The sequence below is a fragment of the Rhinoderma darwinii genome, chromosome 1, assembly GCF_050947455.1.
Source record: "Rhinoderma darwinii isolate aRhiDar2 chromosome 1, aRhiDar2.hap1, whole genome shotgun sequence".
NCBI lineage: Eukaryota > Metazoa > Chordata > Amphibia > Anura > Rhinodermatidae > Rhinoderma > Rhinoderma darwinii.
In genome coordinates this window covers 355063739-355084866 of record NC_134687.1, presented here as the reverse complement: position 1 = coordinate 355084866, position 21128 = coordinate 355063739, and the positions used below count along the sequence as shown (strand labels likewise).

General features: G+C 41.4%; 1 protein-coding gene across 1 annotated transcript in view; it reads right to left on the bottom strand.

Annotated features, from left to right (window-relative positions):
• The window catches only part of FREM1 (FRAS1 related extracellular matrix 1), a 210583-nt gene that overhangs the window by 168675 nt on the left and 20780 nt on the right, over positions 1-21128 (bottom strand). Inside the window, exon 2 of the mRNA XM_075826720.1 lies at positions 3793-4282. Within this exon, the coding sequence (XP_075682835.1) occupies positions 3793-4032 (240 nt within the window). The 5' untranslated portion in view covers positions 4033-4282. The remainder of the gene's footprint in view (positions 1-3792; positions 4283-21128) is intronic.

Below are 21128 nucleotides of genomic sequence, written 5' to 3'. Positions count from 1 at the left end.
AAGAGAAAGGGCACAACACTTTATGGACTGATGAAAGCAAAATTTATCTTTTTGGGGCTAGTGGACAGTATGTCAGACGACCCCCGAGAACTGAATTCAAGCCACAGTACACTGTGAAGACAGTAAAGCATGGTGGTGCAAAAATCGTGATATGGGGATGTTTCTCATAACATGGTATTGGGCCTATTTATCACATACGGGGGATCACGTATCAGTTTGCACATATCAAAATACTTGAGGAGATCATGTTGCCCTATGCTGAAGAAGAAATGCCCTTGAAATGGGTGTTTCAACACGACAATGACCCAAAACACACCAGTAAGCGAACAACATCTTGGTTATAAACAAACAGGATTGAGGAAATGGAGTGGCCAGCCCAATCCGCTGACCTCGATCCCATAGAGAACTTGTGGGGTGACATAAAAAATGCGGTTTATGAGGCAAAACGAAACACAAAAATGCAGAACTGTGGAATGTCGTCCAATCATCCTGGACTGGAATACATGTTCAGAGGTGCCAGAAGTTGGTTGACTCCATGCAACACAGATGTCAATATCAAGCAGTTCTCAGAAAGGCCACGTTCAAACGTGACAGAATTACTGTTGAATTCCGCAGCAGCCGTTTTTTATATTTGTTTCTATACTTTTTTTCAGAAACTTAGTTCAGACGTTGCGGAAAATAATTATGCGGAAATTAGGCTGCGGTGCAGAATTTCCCGTCAGCAGCATGCACATTATATTGCGGAGAAGCAGCAGAATTTCACTGCGGATTTCAGCCTACCTTTGCAATGCAAAAACTGAAATCTGTGGCAAGTCCGCTGTGATATCTGCAACGTCTGAATTACCTGTCAAATATGCAAATGTTGGTGCAGAGTCGTTACATAATTGCCCCGAATCTGCGCCAACATTTGCAGCTGAAAAATTCTGCTACGTCTGAACGTGGCCAAACAATGGTTATGCCACTAAATATTAGTTCAGTAAAGTGAAATCTGAAACATTTTTTCAGTTTATAAATTTTTTTATGTTTTTAAAAGAAAAATGCTGGCACCATTTTTTTTTTAAACAGCCTAATATTCCTTTTTCTTTACCTTCTGTAAAGGATTAACACAAACTGGATACATTTTTTTGTTGTAGTTTTGATATGGAATGAAATGTGTAGCATTTCCGGGGCATTTGCATTTAGGCAAATAAAAGTTATTACAATGATTTTGTGCTTTATTTGCTTTTTTAAACTCACTGCTATTTTTTGTACACTACTGTGTATATATATATATATATATATATATATATATATATATATATATATATATATATGTAATGTTAAATATTCAATCTAAAATGTGGTGGCTTTGTTTGAACAGGAGTCTTTTTTCATCTTACCGAAGGAATGAATGTCTTACCAATGTTAAGTCAGTATTAGAGCAGGGCAGCCAAACTTTTTCAGAGCATAATCTACCTTTTTGTGGAGTCTGAGTGATCTACTAGGTCTACTAGGTCACCAGAGACAGGTACATTTGACACACAGAGGATACTGCTGAACATTTTTTGCACCCCCTTTTTCCTCAGTGCCCCTTTAGCAGAAGGATAATGCTGCAAGAATGTGATTGTTTTTTTCCTGATGCCCCAGTGCCCTTATAGTAGTAACAGCAGCCACATTTTGCTAATTAAGTTACTTGCTCCGCACCCATGCCTTCTTCATATATGACCATGCTGCTTCTCCACTCTGTCTTGCTGTTTGCCAGATTGTATGTTCATAGTGACTCAGATTGTAAGAACCTTAATATGCATACTCAACCTTATTTAAGACATTCAGGATCAAGACCAAGAATTATGTTATCGCTTTCCATGAATCTCGGAGATGATTTTTCTTTTTCAATAGAAAACATCTGAAATAAATATACACAAGTATTGCCCCAGCAGGGGGCAGTAGTGTATCTTCTAGTGAGGGTTTATTTTAACTGTCCTTTCCTTGCTGTCCTTTTATGCAATTGTTCTATATGTGTGCTCATATCAACATTACATAAAAAGCAAGATTTGCTTGTTGTATAACAAATCAGTCACAACCATCGCTGTGTTAATTTAATATAGAGTTTAAAATAATAAATTATACTAGACATGAGAAGCTTTGAGGACAGAAGAAAATCTGCTTATACAAATTAATGTTATTTTTCTGTTACTGAAAATCGGACATATTTTTTTAAACATTTTTAAAGGTCGTAGCTACTTATTTTCTTCCAAAAATGTTATATAAAAGTCGCTTGAAGATGACTTATACTTACGACTTTCAAGAGACTTTTTATGCCATAATTACTTTATGGAAAAAGGTCTAGATATCAAAAGTCTTAGTGAATCCTTAGCCTAAAGTGCACCTCCTAATATAATGAAAAACTAACATGCTGTAGGACATCTCTGTAGTAATTTTGCTTTGTTTCCTGTTTTGTAGCATGGACCTTGTATAAAATGTATATAAATGTATACAACAACTGAAACTTTGAGGAGAGAAATAATCTGCTTATATAAAGTAATGTTATTTAACTAACAAGGCATGTTAGTATTTGGTTATCCCATGCCCAGCATAAGCATGATGCGGTAATCTGTTCACACAATAAAATTTACAGACGTCAGCAGAAAATTGCACTACGGATGCAAAGCAATGTCATCTCGTATTGATTTTTATTGTGCTATATAGTTGCATTATTGCACCATAGTTGAATTGTGTAACATACTGTATGTAAGGTCTTATGTATTAAAGATATCTCAAAGAGAACAAAGACTTATTTCCCATAGCAAACAGACAGCACTGGGTTGTTGTTTTTTCTCCAAAACTGCACCAAGAAAGCGAAAGGTGGTCTCTGGTTTCTGTGGGAAACAAGACACTTTTGGTTTTGACACATGAGGCTTTGTTATTCAATTAAATTTTATGATCAATAAAGTAATGTTGCTTCAAATAGTGCATATTATCAAGTTGCTGTGTAGTCTAAGCCTTGATATCCATTAGCTGTGCAATCTGCAGGCAATAAGGACTACATACAGTATTTAAGGCACCTTTACAAGGAAAGAATTTTCAAACCCCCGAGGAGCGATGGAGGGTAAAAAATGACATTACTGAGAATGTGATGGGCATTTCCATCCTGACGATCCTCACAGTAGGGAGGAAACTATTATCAGGCCTGGCGAAGGAGTGTCATTGTGACTAAGGGACAGGTTTTGCAAGAGTCATGCACTTGGCAGCAATGTCTATTATAAAAGTAAATGTCGCTATGACAGCAAGATCAATCAAAATCATCGATGAATAACAGTTTTATTGTTCTTTCATTGATTTTCTTCTTTATTCACAATGGCCATTTATTGTTATGATCAGAAACAAGCGAATCATACAGATAATTGTCCAGGGTAAACGTCCAATAAGCAAGCCTAAATTTGTGGAACTTTTTTTTAACAATCTTCCAAATACATAATAAGATAATAATGCTGAGGATGGATGGATGGATAGATAGATAGATAGATAGATAGATAGATAGATAGATAGATAGATAGATAGATAGATAGATAGATAGATAGATAGATAGATAGATAGATAGATTTCAGGTATGTCTTAACCAGGGGCGCACTTATTAAATGACTCTATTGATCTATGATGTTGCTTCTACATAACAGTTTTATTTCCATAGCATTGGAAGTGCTATTTTAGGCTAAGTACTGCATTATTAACAATTTTATCAGGTCTCCTTTTAAGTTCTAAAAATGTACGCATGTTTTCTAATTAGAAAGAAAAACTCTTAAAAGATCTTACCTGCGGAGATAACTTTCCAACTCTCTGTGTTATTGGTTCATTGACAATAACTTCCACTTTGCAGGAATCTTTCTCCTTGGGGATGGAGAACTGTAGGTCATTTTCTGATAGGTAACTGATTTGTCCTTTCATCACCGTGATCCCATTATTAACTTTGACAAAGGAAGAGCTCAGGAACCTCAAAGTCACTAATATTAAAGCAAGTGATGGATACATATGACATCTCCAAAAAAGATTCATCTTTATCTACCCTTACATATATCCTAACATCTATGATCTTCCGCTAGAGTCTTTTTCCTTTTCAGGATTATTTTACACACCACCGGGCAATGGCTATTCTTCAGTCATCTGTTCAACATGAAGAGCTGCCCCCCTCGTCCAAGATCTTGACAACAACAAGCTCTTTCAGGAAATCGTGGGGCTTTAATAAAACTTGATGAAGAATCCTGACAACACCAGATATTAATGTGCTCCTTTTTATTCTCTAATCCTACAAAATAAGGGGATAAAAGAAGGAAATGAAGTGTGAGATCACTAAAATAGCTGAAAAACTTAAATACATATTTCTTCTTGGATACGACTGGGATAAAACAGAACCTGCATCTTATGTAAAGGATTAGGGACACAAATAATGACTTAAACCTGCACACAGGTGGCACAAAATCATTAAGTATTATTAAACTAGCACTTGTACAAAGATTGCCGAGCTTTCTATCAGCTGCCCAAGGGCACATGTATTCTCTTTTTTGAAGATTTAAAGAAAAAATATAATTTTTTATTTACTGTACTGTAACATTTGTTGTGAAATGTGACATTTTTACATGTTGTAACCCACCGAGCCAAATCACACTAAAGTCAGAGGCCAGGGATTTGCCAGAAGCAGGATAAACAAAATGTTCTCATCTCTAAACCATGGGTGATCTTTAGGGGAAGCCATTAGGTTTCTATTCATATATACTTAATATTGTCATAATTTTAATCTTAAAATTAATGCAGCTGTGGAATGTTAATATTCTACTTCAGCAATGAAGGATTTCTGTAAATATTTACTTTACAATGTAGCTTTAATGAGGAAGAAACATATACAACAGTGATAACGATAAATGTAACAAAGTAAAATAGAGGGGGAGGGTAAAGATAGGGATAATAGAAGTTTTAAGAGAATGGCAGGTACAACCATACAATATAAAATTCTTGTTGCTTTCTCAGTAAGAGAGATACATTTTTGCTTTAAAATAATGAAAATATATAATCGTTACAATCCAAAATTCCTAAAGTCAGTCCAAACTTTTTCAGTAAATATTTCAGACCTATTGACATGTCAACGAATTTAAAAATTATAAAAAAAAGATATAACCAAGCTAGAAAACCATATATATAATTAAAGAGGTATTACAATTTCAGCAAATAATGGTTATTCTATGTATAATGGAAAGTTCTACAATTTTTTCCATATAATTTCAGTATCAATTCCTCACATGAAATATAATAATCTCTGCTTGGAGTGATTTAAAAACGGACCTTCATTATTTAGTTAAGAGGATCAACATCTGTCCTAGTCATGTGATGGACCGATTACAAGACACAATGACTGTAGTGTGACTGTAAGCAGTCCTGCACCTGTGTGTTCATCACATGACCAGGACAGATTTGTATCCACTGGAAGTGAATGAAGCAAGCCGAGATCTTAAAACAGTGAGGAGTTGGAAAATTATACTGTGAATAACCATTTGCTTAAACCGTAATTCCCCTTTAAAGGAAACTTAGTGTAATGACGGGGTAGGGAGACAGACAGGTGAGCCCTAATCTACCCGCCACTCAGTCCCTGCCTACTTACACGGCCCGTCCTAGGCGACGGCGTACAACTGGGCGACGGTCCCTACGCTCAATATGTGCATGACAGACAAACAGACAAGGGTACACAGAAGCTAAGGGAAATGGGTCAGTTGCCCATGGCAACACCGCGAGCAACAGGAGTAGTGAACGAGCCAAGTCAAAGCAGGAGTGTACAAGGTATCAAATGCAGAGCAGGAGCGTAGTAAGTAAAGCCAGGTTCAAAATGAAGCAAGGTCAATAATAATAATAGCAGGAGCAGCAGAGCCAGGAAACAGGAAAATCACAGGCAAAGGACAAGCAACAACTGAAGGTATAAATAGACCGAGGGCGGGAGCTAGAACCGTCTGGCCAGGCTGTGATAGGTTCTCCCACTCCTCAGCCTCCCAGCCTGAGTGGTGGCAGATGGAGTCACTCTATCAGACCTAGGCACAGATGCAGACTGATTAACCACGGGCGTCGACACAGAAGCTGTGTCTGGCAGATCCTTTAAACTTAGTGTTGTCCCATCAGGACTAGATCTTCCTAACACATAGCATTTGGTGACCAGCTGATTGCCGCTGATCACCTGTCATCTCCTGGGAGTTACAGTAATTGACCTACAAGTATACTTTTGTAGTGATGGAAGACACCAAAGTAAATTGAGAAATTCTATATGAAGAAGACGGAGAGAACATATATTTCCTAGGACAAAAGTCAAACCCACTGCCAGGCCCCAGTGCTAATCTTCTTATCCAATGCAAATAATTGTCTGAATATGGAAGCCATTGGTATATAGTGTTCTCAGTTTTACTTCAATTAAGAAAAATAATACATTTATTTTATGCATCTGCTTTGGTCCAAGCAAGTGCTGTTCTTGTATAACAACTTAACATCTGCTTTTTTCATAAACACACACAAGAAGTAACAAGTGGCAACACATCTTTAAAGTGGCACTAAGCAGCACAACTGAAGTGTTTACAAGCAAAGCTTCCCCAAGTGCCTGAGGCTGTATTTTAATTGGTACAGCAATGACCTCCCATTCAGCTATGGGAAGGAGACTTTATTGGGAAAAACAACCATAATTACGTGCTGTTAAAAACATAAATGTTCTGAAGAATCGCTCTAATTGTACAGAAACACTTGATCAAAACATACAAAGGGCAATGCAGATGTTCGTACCAACAGGTATCACATTACATTCTAGGATAAAGGAGCATAAATCACTACTGTAAAACATGTACTTCACTAAAATAAAAATATTTCTTATAAAACAATTAAATTGAGGGATTTCTTTATTAACAAAGAAATAACAGGGGTGATCTGAAATCATACTCTTCATAGTGTACATAACACTCCAGTCATCATCTTGTACTATACACTTTCACACCAGTGTCAGCAATTGTACTTGAAATCTAATATTTGGAAAGCACACATAGAAAATCCATTTAAATCTGGTTTCGGAGATCAAATTACTCTATGCAATGCCATAAGTTTTCTACAGTAATACAGAGATTTTTATTCTTTCCCATGACTAAATAGGGATAAGATGATCCAAAACAATCCGGAATTTGAGAAAAGATTAAGATCTTAATTCTAACAATACATTTGCCTTGATAACCTTAGCACAACAGTTAATGACTTCCAGATGTAAGAAGCTGGGTGGCACAAAACAGAAAATGTGAATAAACAGGATTTCCTTAATTATATCAGTCAAATATAGTTCCACGTAAGTTTTTGAAAATTATACGAGGCTGCAATGTTTTTTTCTATGAATATTATACCATCCAATTCCCCTTACTAGTTCATGTTTGTGACAATGAACTGTTATTTAAGCAAAATGTAACATTACAGCAACGGTGCCTGAGTACACACATTGCAGAGATTTTAAATTATGACTGCATTTATTTGGGGACAGAATTATCCAACCCATATCACCTATGATGAATAAAGGACCTGCCCCTTAAAAATTAAAGGACTTGTCTTCTTTGGACAATCCCTACTTGTTAGAAAGGTTCCTTGACAATAGGCTGATCACAAAGTGTCCCCCTGCAGGTAACCCCAGTGATCAGCTGTAATCTGTGGTGAAACCTGACAGTAGGCGTTCAGTTTCTCTGCAGTACCACCACAGGGGAAATTAAGCATTACACAGTGCCAACTCAAGTCAATGGATGGTCTGTGTAATGCAGGACAGGACAGGTCCTCCACAGTGAGAGATGCTCTTTGTGACTGGTCTCCACTCTGACCAAGAGTTGAGGATGCTCAATAGAGGATCCCTCTCTATTAACTTAGAATTCCCTAATAGGGTACAGTATATGAAAATGGGTTTTCTAAACTAGATAACACCTGTAATTGCTGGTTTCATCAGAATTTTAGCAATCATTGCAACCAAACATAGTTACATAGTTATTAGTATGGTTGAAAAAAGACACGTCCATCAATTTCAACCAAGGGATGGGAAAAGGGAAGGGAAAAATTTCTACACAGAGGAGCTAATATTTTTTCGTTCTAGAAAATTATCGAAGCCTTTTTACAGCCATCTACTGTAGCTACTGTGACCAGCTCCTAGGGTAGACTATTCCATAGATTCACAGTTCTCACAGTAAAGAAGGCTTGTTGCCTCTGCAAATTGAACCTTTTTTTTTCTCCAGTCGGAGGGAGTGCCCCCTTGTTTTTTAAGGGGGTTTTACATGGAACAGGATTTCACCATATTTTTTGTATGTGCCATTAATATATTTATATAAGTTAATCATGTTCCCCTCTTAGTCGTCTCTTTTCAAGGCTAAATAGGTTTAATTCTTTTAATCTTTCCTCATAACTTAGATTCCCCATGCCCCTTATTAGCTTCGTTGCTCTTCTTTGTATTTTTTCCAACTCCAGGGCATCCTTTCTATGAACTGGAGCACAGAACTGAACTGCATATTCTAGATGAGGCCTCACTAATGCTTTGTAAAGTGGTAATATTATATCCCTGTCCCGTGATTCCATGCCTATTTTAATACACAACAATATCTTGCTGGCCTTTGAAGCAGCTGATTGACATTACATGCTGTTATTTAGTTTATGATCTACAAGTACACCCAGATCCTTCTCAACAAGTGACTTCCCCAGTGTAGCTCCCCCTAGGATATATGATTCATGCAGATTGTTGGTACCCAGATGCATAACTTTACATTTATCTACATTAAACTTCCATTGCCAAGTGGACGACCAAACACTTTGTGTGTTCCAATCAGCTTGCAATTTACGAACATCTTCCATAGACTGAACTATACTACATAGCTAGGTGTCATCTGCATAAACAGAAATAGTGCTATTAATCCATCCTCTATATCCTTAATACACCACTTATAAATCGGGGACCATTCAGAGTAGGAATCATTGTCCACAACTCTCTGGATACGGTCCTTGAGCCAATTCTCAATCCAATTACAAACTATACTTTCTAAACCAATAGTCATTAATTTACCCATTAGATGTCTATGAGGGACAGTGTCAAATGCCTTTACAAAGTCCAAAAACACTATATCCACAGCGGCCCCTCTGTCTAGGCTTCTGCTCACCTCTTCATAAAAACAAATCAGGTTGGCTTGACAACTTCTGTCCTTAGTAACATGTATTGTCATTTTCGATCAGTCCAGTTTTCAAATCTTTGTTGAAGAAGAATTTTACTCCACTCATCTCTGCAGAATAACTTAATACATAGTTCATACATATTGGCATATTGGTAGGTTTTAGTGTATGAACTGCAGATCCTGACAGAGCATCACTATTGGGTGTAAGTGCATGATTTCAGTAGGTCAATCCAAAACGTTAATTGTGCTTCTTCTTAGCAATTCAGATGTGGACCTCCTTTTGTATTTTAAATCACTGTGTAACTGCAATGACTAAATAAGCTGCAGCTGGCGGGGCATGGCCTGACTGTGCATGGAGTAGGACGCACCCTTCTGATCTCCTGCCTCCGCTCCGTACATTTATCCGGATTGCACTGCATTCTTGATGACAACGGTACCTCTCTTGCATAGAGTGGTCATCCTTTGCACACGCTGAGCCTGGGCATATATTTATTTCTCTGGTATGCCGCGGAAAGGAGGTAAAACCCCCATCAAAGCCGGGCGCACCACCGATTTTCAAGATTGCGCTGGGCGTTAAAGGAGGTCAGAAACCCCGGCACAGAGAGGGGTGGATCTCGCTGCCCATCTGAAGCAATATGCCCGCTCTGGCAGCGTGGTGATCGTCTGCATGGCCCCAAAAAGACCGACAGGGGGGCTCAGACTCCACGGAGCTGTCTTCTGAGGAGTACACTGCTGATACAGCAATGGCACTGCTGCCTCTGCAATGCTTATCCCCTGAAGCACGTGTGAGCCCTGGAGTGGCTGCAGGTGAGCCCACGCTGAGTGATGTGATAAAAGCCATCTCTAAATGTAACACTGCCATCAGTTCACTGTCACTACAGGTGGGGAGGCAAGAATTATCTGTCCTTAGACAGGACGGTCACAAAATTTCTGAACGTACCACTAAGGTGGAGGCTAGAAACTCGACACTGGAGGATGATGTGCTCAAAGTTAAAAAATCTTCTAGGAGAGCCATGCAAGATTCCATGGCGTTGTGGTCTAAGGTGGATGACCTGGAAAACCGATCGAGGCGCAACAATGTTCGCATTATTGGAGTCCCTGAGAAAGCCGAGGGATCTAATCCTACAGATTTTATTGAAGGATGGTTTCTACAACAATTTTGGAAGGATGTCTTGTCTCCTTTATTTGCTATTGAGAGGGCTCATCGTGTCCCCACTAGGCCGCTGCCGCCTGGGTGTCCGCCACGTCTAATTCTGGCTAAAGTACTTCATTTTAAGGATCGGGACACTTTGCTTCGTGGAGCTCGGGATATGGCGGAGCTCAGCATTAATGGATGTAAGATTTCTCTTTTTCCGGATTACTCAGCTGAGATCCAGAAACGACGGGCTTGTTTTTTGGTAGGTGCTGGACCATATTGTCTTAAATTAATTGAGTGGTGGACGGGATGGGAAATGAAGCTGTATATACTGCATCTTAATGTTACATGTGTGAAATATGTCTATGTCAACGATAATTAGTTGGGATGTCAGAGGGTTATCTGATGCTACTAAAAGTATCTTGCGCAGCGCATTGATGAGGGAGGTCCTTATGTATGTCTCCTCTGTAAAATTGATCAGCAGCTCCTTGTGCTTGTCTCATTGTATATTCCCCCACCTTTTTCTTCGGTTCTGCTGAAAGAGGTGTTTTAATTTGTGGCCCTGCATCCTGGGACTCCGTGTATATTGGTGGGGGACTTTAACAATGTTCCTGACTCGGCCTGGGATAGATGTCATATTGCTGCCTCACCTGTGGTGTCGGAGCATACCCATTTTGGTGTACTCATTGAAGGAGCTGGCCTTATAGATGTATGGAGAGACAAACACCAGCTGGATAGACAGTTTTCCTGCTGCTCATCAACATACGCAACATTATCCCGTATAGATCTGGCCCTTTGTTGTCCTGTGTTGTGCCCCAAGATAAAGGAAGTTGAATATTTGCCTAGGTCTTTGTCGGACCACTCTCCCTTATGGCTTGTTGTGGCACTAAGGAAAGGAAATAGTGGCTCCTGGCTATGGAAACTTAACCCGTTCTGGCTGTCTATTATGCATGATGGGGACCAGGTCCCACGTTTGTTAGGGGAATATTTTGAATTTAATGTGGGGTCGGCATCGGTCCATTCAGTATGGGAGGCTATGAAGACCTACTTAAGGGGGGTGGTGATTAAGTCCATTAATATTACTAAATCTAAGTCTAAGGCTGTGGGCACCGCACTACATGCTGATGTGACGTCTTCGGAAGTAGCTTTTATTGCTAACCCAAAATCGGATACTAGTGAATGCTTGAAGCAAGCCCAGTCTTCTTTGAAGACTCACCTACTGGAGATGGCTGATAGAAAGAGACAGTTTGCCAAATAGAGATTCTATGCAGAGGGGGAGAAGGTTGGCCACATGTTATCTATGATATCTAGGACTCAGCGCGGCTCGGCACATATTAGTGCTTTGAATGATGGCTCGGGTAACTTGCTTTCTGATGTCCCGGGTATTTTGGGAATATTGCAGTCCTTCTATGCATCTCTGTATTCCTCCAAGGTCACTCCTACTAGTTCAGATATCATGCGTTTCCTGGATGCAGCTAGACTGCCTAAATTAACTGAGGAGGCTAGGAGCCAATTGGATGCCCCTCTTAGTCTTGTCGAATTGCAGGAGGATGTGCGAGGTATGGCTAATGACAAAGCCCCGGGAGTGGACGGCTTTTCCACGGAGGTGTATAAAAGGTATGAGGAGATACTGTTACCCTGCCTTCTAGAGATGCTCCAAGAGTCTTTAGCGCCGGAATTTCTCCCGACATCTATGCAGGAGGCTATTATTGTAGTGCGGCCCAAGGAGGGGAAAGACCCATCGCTCCCTGAGTCCTATCGCCCTATATCCTTATTGTCTACAGATGTTAAAATCCTTGCACAAGGCCAAGCAAATAGATTAAATAAGGTTATTACTTCTATTATTCACCCTGATCAAACCTGATTTATGCCTGGGAAAGCAATGTCTGTGTCACGGTCCCAGGGTATGTGGACCCACTAGGCCGCTCTGCCATAGCGGACAAGCAGCTGACCAGGTCACAGTCTATACGAAAGTCTATAGTAGTAGTAACACTTGGGTACCTGAACGAGCCCAGACCGTGGCTGTGTCTTCAGTACGGATGGAGGTTGGTTCAGCAGGTAGCGCCAGACGTGGCAGGCAGTATCCGATGTGGCAGAAGACACTGGACGTGGCAGAAGACACTGGACGTGGCAGAATACACTGGACATGGCAGAAGACACAGGACGTGGCAAACGTCAGCAGGTGCAGAAGACACGACTCCGTCACTAGTAGGCACAGGAACAAGAACAGCACGGGATACAGGAACAGGTAACAGGGCACAGGTAACAACTGGAACGGGAAACACTAAGGGACCATTTACAAGACAGACTTGGGATAACTAGAAACGCTCAGGCAAGGATCAGAAGGGCTGGGGCCTTCTTATAGACCAGGAAATCATGGGCAGTTGATGATGATGATTTCGTCTTGTGTGCGCGCTGGCCCTACGGGATACAGCAGACCGGAGCGGAAGTGAGCGCTGGCATCTCCTAGGAAGGAGATGGGGACCAGCGCTCACGGATCCATGGCTGCGGGCGTCGGGAGGTGAGTAAACCCGGCGGCCCGTGGCCATGGACGATACAGTCTGTAAATCTTAGACGGCTGTTTCTTGGCTTACAGATTCCGCCGGATAATGATGGTAATAGGGCCATCCTTTCTTTGGATGCTGCTAAGGCATTCGACAGTGTTGAATGGCCATATTTCTGGCACGCGCTTGCTAGTATGGGGATAGGTCCGATTTTCATCTCCTGGGTCAAAGTGTTATAATCTAGTCCCAAGGCTAGAATTAGAGCAAATGGGAGCCTATCGGAGAGGATTCCACTTTATAGGGGTACGCGACAGGGGTGTCCGCTCTTGCCCCTCCTTTTTGCCATTGCTATTGAGCCCCTGGCTGCTGCGTTTAGACTCTTCTCCGTGATTAAAGGGTTTCAGTATTGTGGCTATGAAAACAAAATTGCGTTGTACGCAGGTTATGCGTTGCTATTTTTGGGGGATACCGGACCCTCCCTAGAGGCAGCTATGGCTCTGGTTGAGGAGTTTGGACGCCTCTCTGGTCTCACTATTAACTGGCAGAAGTCGGCGTTGCTCCCGCTTGATCCTTTACCTGTGCCTTTGGTGAGGAGGGGGAACATGGTCCAATGTGTTGAGCAGATACGCTACTTGGGTATCGAGGTGACTAGGCGACTGTCTGATTTTGAAGATCTTAACCTGACTCCTCTAATACAGAAGTTTAAACGCAAGATTGGTGCATGGTGAAAGCAGACTCTTTCTGTGGTGGGTCGGGTGAACCTTATTAAAATGATATTGATGCTGCAATGATATTGATGCTGCAGTTGCCCTACTTATTACATAATGCACGGGTGTGGATCCCGCTTTATAGGTTTCACAGGATAAATGTTCTTTTTTGGGATTTGATATGGCGCAGAGGTCACCCTAGATTAAGGTTGGAAATATTGCAGAGGCCCAAGGATTTGGGGGGGCTTGCCCTCCCTAACCCCTGGACGTATTTTCTGGCTGCGCAGTGTCAACATCTCAAGGGCTGGGGTACACATATAGGAGAGGAGGCTTCAGCATTGACACTGCAATATAATTTGGCATGTGATGTGTTGTTGGAGGCTGTTGAGGGTGGTCATCTCTTGGGTAGACGTTCTGTGTTTCCAACGCTAGACCTTATCCACAAAACGTGGGGAAAAGCAAAACAATTACGAGGGGTGCAGGGTCACACGGAATAAACTCCCTTATGGGGGAATGGTTCGCTCCCAGAATTTTTTGCGTAAGATGGTTTGGAATACTGGAAAGAGGTGGGGCTTGCGAGGGTTTCCCAATTGGTTAGCGGGTCTGGTTTTAAATCCTTTCGGCAGTTTCAGGATGACTTCCATATCCCCCATAGTGGTTTTTACAGGTATCTACAATTAAGGCATGCATTTCAGACACAATTCTCCCAGTCTCCGGTGGTTATACAACGGGACACTCTTATTCAACTCCTTGGCTCTTCTGGTAATACAAAAGGAGTTATATCGGGGGTGTATCAGCTGCTGTTGTCGAAATTTTTGGATAGATACCCTTTAGTTGCTATGCGTAAATGGGACCGGGATATACCCGGGATTGACGAGGACCAGTGGTCTACTATAATGGAGGCTATCCCCAATGTTTCTTTGAGTGAGGGTGGTAGACTCTCTCAATTTTATATAGTACATGGTGTCTATAAAACGCCGGTGGTACTGCATCATATTGGGGTTTGGCCTGATGCTACTTGCCCAAGATGTGGTCTGGAGCCTGCTGATCTCCTCCATATGCTGTGGGATTGCCCGCAACTAGATCTGTTCTGGACCGGTCTCCTGACAATTGTAGGAAGGGTATTTTCTTTGTCGGTGCCCAGGGAACCTAAAGATTGTTTGTTGGGTTTTGTAGATGGGCTGCCTCTGGACTCTAATGAGAAGGTGGCCGTGGGGAGACTGCTGTATGTGGCTTGAAAGTTCATTGCGCAGCGTTGGATACAGCCCTCTTCTCCGACCGAGCAAGAGTTTATAACAAAGGTGAATCTGTTACTTCTTAATGAAAGGGCTGTTTTTCTTAAACGTGCAGCGTCTGCTAAATTCACCAAATTATGGGCGTCTTGGCTGGACACTGATAGTCTGGCTTGTGTCTCTGCGCAGGGATAGAGGGGGGAAGAGTTAGGTATTTAGGATTCTTAGTGTGTAGAGGGGGGGATAATGGAGGCTTGCTGTATAGGTGTTCCTGGGTGCTAATGTACGTGGCTGTTTGGAATAATCTCGGGGTAACATAGGTCTTTACGTTGGTATATGCTACGGTGTCCTTTGGAGACTGGGGAGCCAATGGTCTTATTATACATATTGTACCTGTATATACATCTGCCCTGCATGGTGAGTACTTCCTCTGTATATGTAATGGTCCTGTCCTTCTTGTCATTTCTGGCTGCTTGGTCGAGTGTGGGAGGGGGCGGGTTCTTTTGTGTATGTTTTTGTATTTGTTGAAAATGTTCAATAAAAAATATTTGATTAAAAAATAAGCTGCCGCTTATGGACAGACCTCATCCGTTTAAGTGGGACATTTGACTTGAAGGACTTAAGGGTCCAGGTAAGCTGGAAAAGCAACCTTTAAAAAGGCCATGGTGGATCTCTGGATGGGAGAGGATTAGGTAAGTTTTGCTTTGGCTCTGTGGTGGGGTTTTGTGCATTTTCAACGTTTGCCCTAAATTTAACTGGATTATCTGGTAGAATTCAGAATCCATGATCCCTTCTATAATAGTTTTTCAGTCCTGAGGCAGCAAAGCATGTATACACCATTACCACCAACATGTTTAACGGTTGATAGATGTTAATGTGAAATTCTCCATTGATCCATAGTGGGACCTATAATGAGGATGGATATTAGCTAAGGCCCACGTAGCATCACGTTATTGTGCTGCGCTTATCGGGCACGTCAGGAAAACTCCCGACAAACACATTAGGGTTCCTTCACCCTGATAGAGGCCAAAAAAGTGTCCTTGGGCTAATATACATCAGTATATATATTATTATTTTTTTTGAAGAATGGAAAATTATAGTTGACTGCGCTATTCCATCCTGAGGGATCCCATGGAAAATTTTCTTTAACATGGGATCTATGGGTGACCAATGCCACTGTATGGCATCCGTCACAGAGGTACGTTAAAAGTATACGTCAGGAAAGTCCTTACATCTCTGTCCATACCTGTCCATCAGGTAGCGCCCTGCCCCAGGGAGGCGCTGTGCGGGAAACTTATTCCACTGTATGCCTATACATTGGGATACGCTGCAGCCTGCTGTCGGAGGTATATGTCGGGAGTCTTCATCAATGACGAGATGTGAAGGGGTTCCCTGGCTAGAAAGGCCTTTAGTTCTTAAAATTTGTCTTCTGGGATGTTTTTGGACTTCCTCGATGATTGGTCACTTCCCCCCTTTAGAATAATTTTCACTGGTCAGACAGTTCTGATAGATTCTGCACTGTTACAAGTTTTTTCATTGGAAGAAAATGACTTACTGTAATTAAATATAATCCCAGAGTCTAAGAAATTGTTTTGTAATACTTTCCAGACAGAAATATTTCAATTACCTCATCATTTCTGGACCTGAAACAAGCAGTTCATGCATGAAAATCTACAAATGTGTTGGAATTTCTGCAAAGAAAAGTGAGCTAAAATTCCTTAAAATGCTAAGAAATGTTTGGTTAAAATGAGTGCTGCAAAAGGTGGTGCAAACAGTAATTAAGTTTAAGGGGACAGTTACCTTTAAGATGGGTAATATAGGTGTTTAATAACTTTCAATAATTAGGAAATCTGTATTTGAGTCTATTCACGCGGTGAACAGTGTATATGTCGCCCATAGTCTTCCATTGTAAAAAACGTATATAGCGAAGTATACGTTTTTTTACGGAATGAAAATATTATACCGATGTTTACTTGGCTGACGGATTCCAACAGGACACTTTGTGTCCACCGGGTGAATCGGGCTCTATGGATATGTTTGGCATACACTGAATGTATACGTTGAACGTACAGTGCAAATGCAGTGTTAATAGACGCTTACTTGTTTAGTTTCTCATTTGTCGTATGCTACACTGAGATTTTTTTGGCGCTACTGATAGAGTGACAGCTGCAGTCCACAAGACTACATGCAACTCAATGTATTCCTCCATACTGCAGCTGTAGTCTAATAATTTAAAAATCAATCAGTAGCACTACAAAAGTCTCAGTTTAGCCTTAGGGTGCCGATACATGTAGGGGTTTACCGCAAATTTGCACTGTTTGCGAGTGCACGGCACGTAAAAGGTGAAGAACTTGGTTTTTATGTACTTCACCTCAAATATCTTGCATGAGTAGGTCCTATTCTAATTAAATAAAATAGTATTCTTATCGTTCATGCTCTCTGTCATCAGTGTTAAGCTGCTGTCTTACTATCATTTAAAGACAAATACATGGGGGAAAGGTTCATATTGTGGGAAGTATCTATTCATGCATGCTCCTTTACCAAGTAGATCTTCAATCACCACAAAATTGAAAATTCATAGAATCGGGTGCATCTGTACATTTATGGCTGCCCTTACATATTCAGCATTAGATGAGATGAGATAGATTGCCATAATAATAAAACTGAGCCACAATTTTTCTCACTTTAATATCACTGTGTAGCTGCAAGAATAGACTAAAAATGTATGAATAAGTCAAGGAGATGAAGGGTCATTCAGGAATTCATCTTTATTATACAGAATACTGAAGGTAGCTGGAACATATTCTTAAGAACATCACGTCACACCCAAATATAAAAATATTTGTATCTGTTTTGTGACAAAGACACCAAGATTGAAAGTTGTCGACCAGATGTAACAAAAATCAATTACAAATGTTTGTCAACAACTTTTATAGTCTTGTTTGAAGTTATTTCAGAACTTTCCAATGAGACAGTGTTAAAACCACACATGCATTTAATACTATCATGCACATCCAAATTATGTACATCAAACATCATAGACATTTTTTTTTCTTTCACTATGAATAAAAAATGCCAATGTAAAGCGCATTTGTTATAGAAATAAATGTGGTTATTAGTCATGGGAATTCAGAACCACATCTGCAGCACTAAACACTTGGGTGGCCACATATGACAAGTTCCAGGCATTCAGGGTTCTTGGAATATGCTGTTGCATAGAAGTCCTGTTGTGTTTTAATTGTGCAATTGGAAATGATCACATATACAATATTGCAGCTTTTAGAGTACCTTAAGGGCGGGTTCACACATAGCGGAATTTCACTTAAATTCCGCTGCGGACACTCCGCAGCGTTAATCCGCAGCGGAGCCGTTTCTCCATTGACTTTCACTTTAATTTAGCAGTGTTCGTTTACACGATGCGTACAATTCCGCTGCGGAGCATAGGCTGCGGAGCGGAATTTGGTGTCCGCAGCATGCTCTGTCTGTTGCGGAGCAGTGGCGGACTGGTTGCGGACTCATGGCGGAATTTCTCCATTGACTTCAATGGAGAGTCAAAATTCCGCAATGAAGTCCGCAGATCTTATGTGTGCTGCGGATGCGTATTGTTTTTACTACCATGACATTTCTTCATTCTGGCTGGACCTATGTATTTCTAGGTCTACAGCCAGACTGAGGAAGTCAATGGGGCTCCCGTAATGACGGGAGCGTTGCTAGGAGACGTCTGTAAATAGTCACTGTCCAGGGTGCTGAAAGAGTTACGCGATCGGCAGTAACTGTTTCTGCACCCGGGACAGTGACTACCGATCTCAATATACATGTATCTGTAAAAAAAACATATAAGTTCATACTTACCGAGAACTCCCTGCGTCTGTCTCCAGTCCGGCCTCCCAGGATGACGTTTCAGTGTAAGTGACGGCTGCAGCCAATCACAGGCCAAGCACAGGCTGCAGCGGTCACATGGACTGGAGCGTCATCCAGGGAGGTCGGGCCGGATGCCGAAAGAGGGACGCGTCACCAAGACAACGGGCGGTAAGTATGAATTTCTTTGACTTTCACTAGGGAAAGTGCTGTCCCTTCTCTCTATCCTGCACTGAATAGGGAGAAGAGAAGCACTTTTCCTGCAGTCCGCAGCGGCCAGTCCGCATCAATTTTCTGCACATTTTGTGCAGATCCGCTGCAGAATCTGCAACGCAGATTCTGTGCGGCATTGATGCGGACAGTTGCGGAGGAATTCCGCCATGTGTGGTCATGCCCTTAGCACAGCATAGCTATAATCAGTGGTCATATTCTAACTGGGTGATGGCTCAGCATGGTCACCATGTAAAGTTAGTCTGCCGCCAAAATAGTAGGTATCCAAGTTATTATTACAAACATATTAAAGAGGTTGTCCGAGAAGAGAAAAAAGGGCTCATTCTTTTTCCAGAAACAGCGTCACTCTTGTTCATTGGCTGAGTTGGGTATTGCAGTTCAGTCCCGTTCACTTGAACAAATGCAGATCTCTTATTTTGTAATCTCAGAAAACTCCTTGTTGTTGGTGCCAGTGGCGCCCCTCACTTCTGATCTATACCCCTGTTGGTACTATATAATTAATAGGAAATTAATCTATCATTAATGTAAAGCCAAAATTAATACTTTGACTAAATAGGAAAATGTTCTCACTCACTTCTGATTATTTTGCCAAAATACCTATTGAAAAAAAACGTTCTTATCAGCAGATTCAAAATCCAAACATTCAGGTTTGGTGCTCCATTTTCTAACATCTACGCCAAGTAAATAGATGGTTCATGGAAGTTCATAGCTCTTTAGCCTTTAGCACAAAGGGGCACCACAACTGCAGAGAGAAAAGCGCAGTTCTTGCAATTTTGCCGCAGTCGTAGGAAATTTACACAGGGTGGTAATGGTGTGGCAGTAAGCTGTTCCATTGCTATACTGCAAAAATGCATATCAATATGTGTATATTAGGCCTCATGCACACTTCAGTTTTTTCCTTCAGGGTGCTATCCATTTTTGTCACGGATAGCACCCTGAACCCATTAATTTTAATGGGGCCATGCACACCTCAGTTTTTTTGACGGTCCGTTGCTCCTTTCCGATCCAAAGTAGAGCATGTCCTACTTTGGTCCGGGATTCCGTGACGGTGAGGCCCATGCAAGTCAATGGGGCCGTCAAAAAAACTGAAGGCACACGGAAGGCATCCGTGTGCCGTCCGTGTGTGACGGAGCCGTTGCCTAGCAACCGCCGGGCGGGCAGAAACACATTACAGAAATATTACACTAATCGGCAGCCACTTGTCTCTATCAATAACTGATAGAGAAAAGAGGCTGCTGATTAAAAATAAAATAAAAAGCCTTTCATACGTACCCGGTCGTTGTCTTGGTGACGAGTCCCTCTTCTTCCTCTAGTCCGACCTTCTTTTGTGACGCGGCAGCCTGTGATTGGCTGCAGAGGCCGCGGCAGCCTGTGATTGGCTGCCGAGGCCGCGGCAGCCTGTAATTGGCTGCAGCGGCGACATGGATTGAACGTCATCGCTGGAGGCAGGACAGGAGGAATGTAAGTATGAACTTATTTTTTTTGTAAAAATTTTATTACATTAAAATTGTATTTTCCGCGCGCCGAGCATGGTACTGTCACCCTGGACAGTACCATGCTCGGCGCACGGAAACGGAAACACGGAGTGCACACGGGAGTGCACACGGAAACCACACGGCCGCTAAAACGGGTTCACGGACCCGTCAAAAGCGGTCGTGAAAACGGTGACGTAAGTGTGCACGAGGCCTAAGTACCACTTTTGCTGCAATTGTGGTTTTGCAAGAGAAAGTTCTGCAGTTGTGATTTTCCTATTTAAAGAGGTTTTACACTTTCTGACAAATGATGACCTATTCACTGGATAGGTCATTAGTATATGATTGATGCGTATCCGACACCCGGACCCTGCACCGATCCGCCACTCCGACTTTTCAAAGATATAGCAAGTTGTTATCCTGTTTATGTTTTCCAAATTTGATTTTACTAACTTTTCCATATGGAGGTTATGATGGGACCTGCTATTTAAACAGCTGCAAACCTTCTCATGCTTATAGGAGTTTATGAATAGTGGAGATCTGAGATATACAACTCCTGCTATTCTGTGAGAGACAAATGAATTCTTTAGCATTAGATTCTTAACTCTTCCTTTGGGATTACCACTATTTATTCTTCAACATCTCACTCCTTGCCACCATCGTAAAAAAAACTACTAGAACTATCTAATGTTTCAGTGGCAGCAGAAAATTACACACCGCATTAACCTACTACAAACAGATGCTGGTAGGTATTTCTAACTATCTAGAGGATAAAAAAAGCTACATATGTATATAGTGTAGAAGATGGTT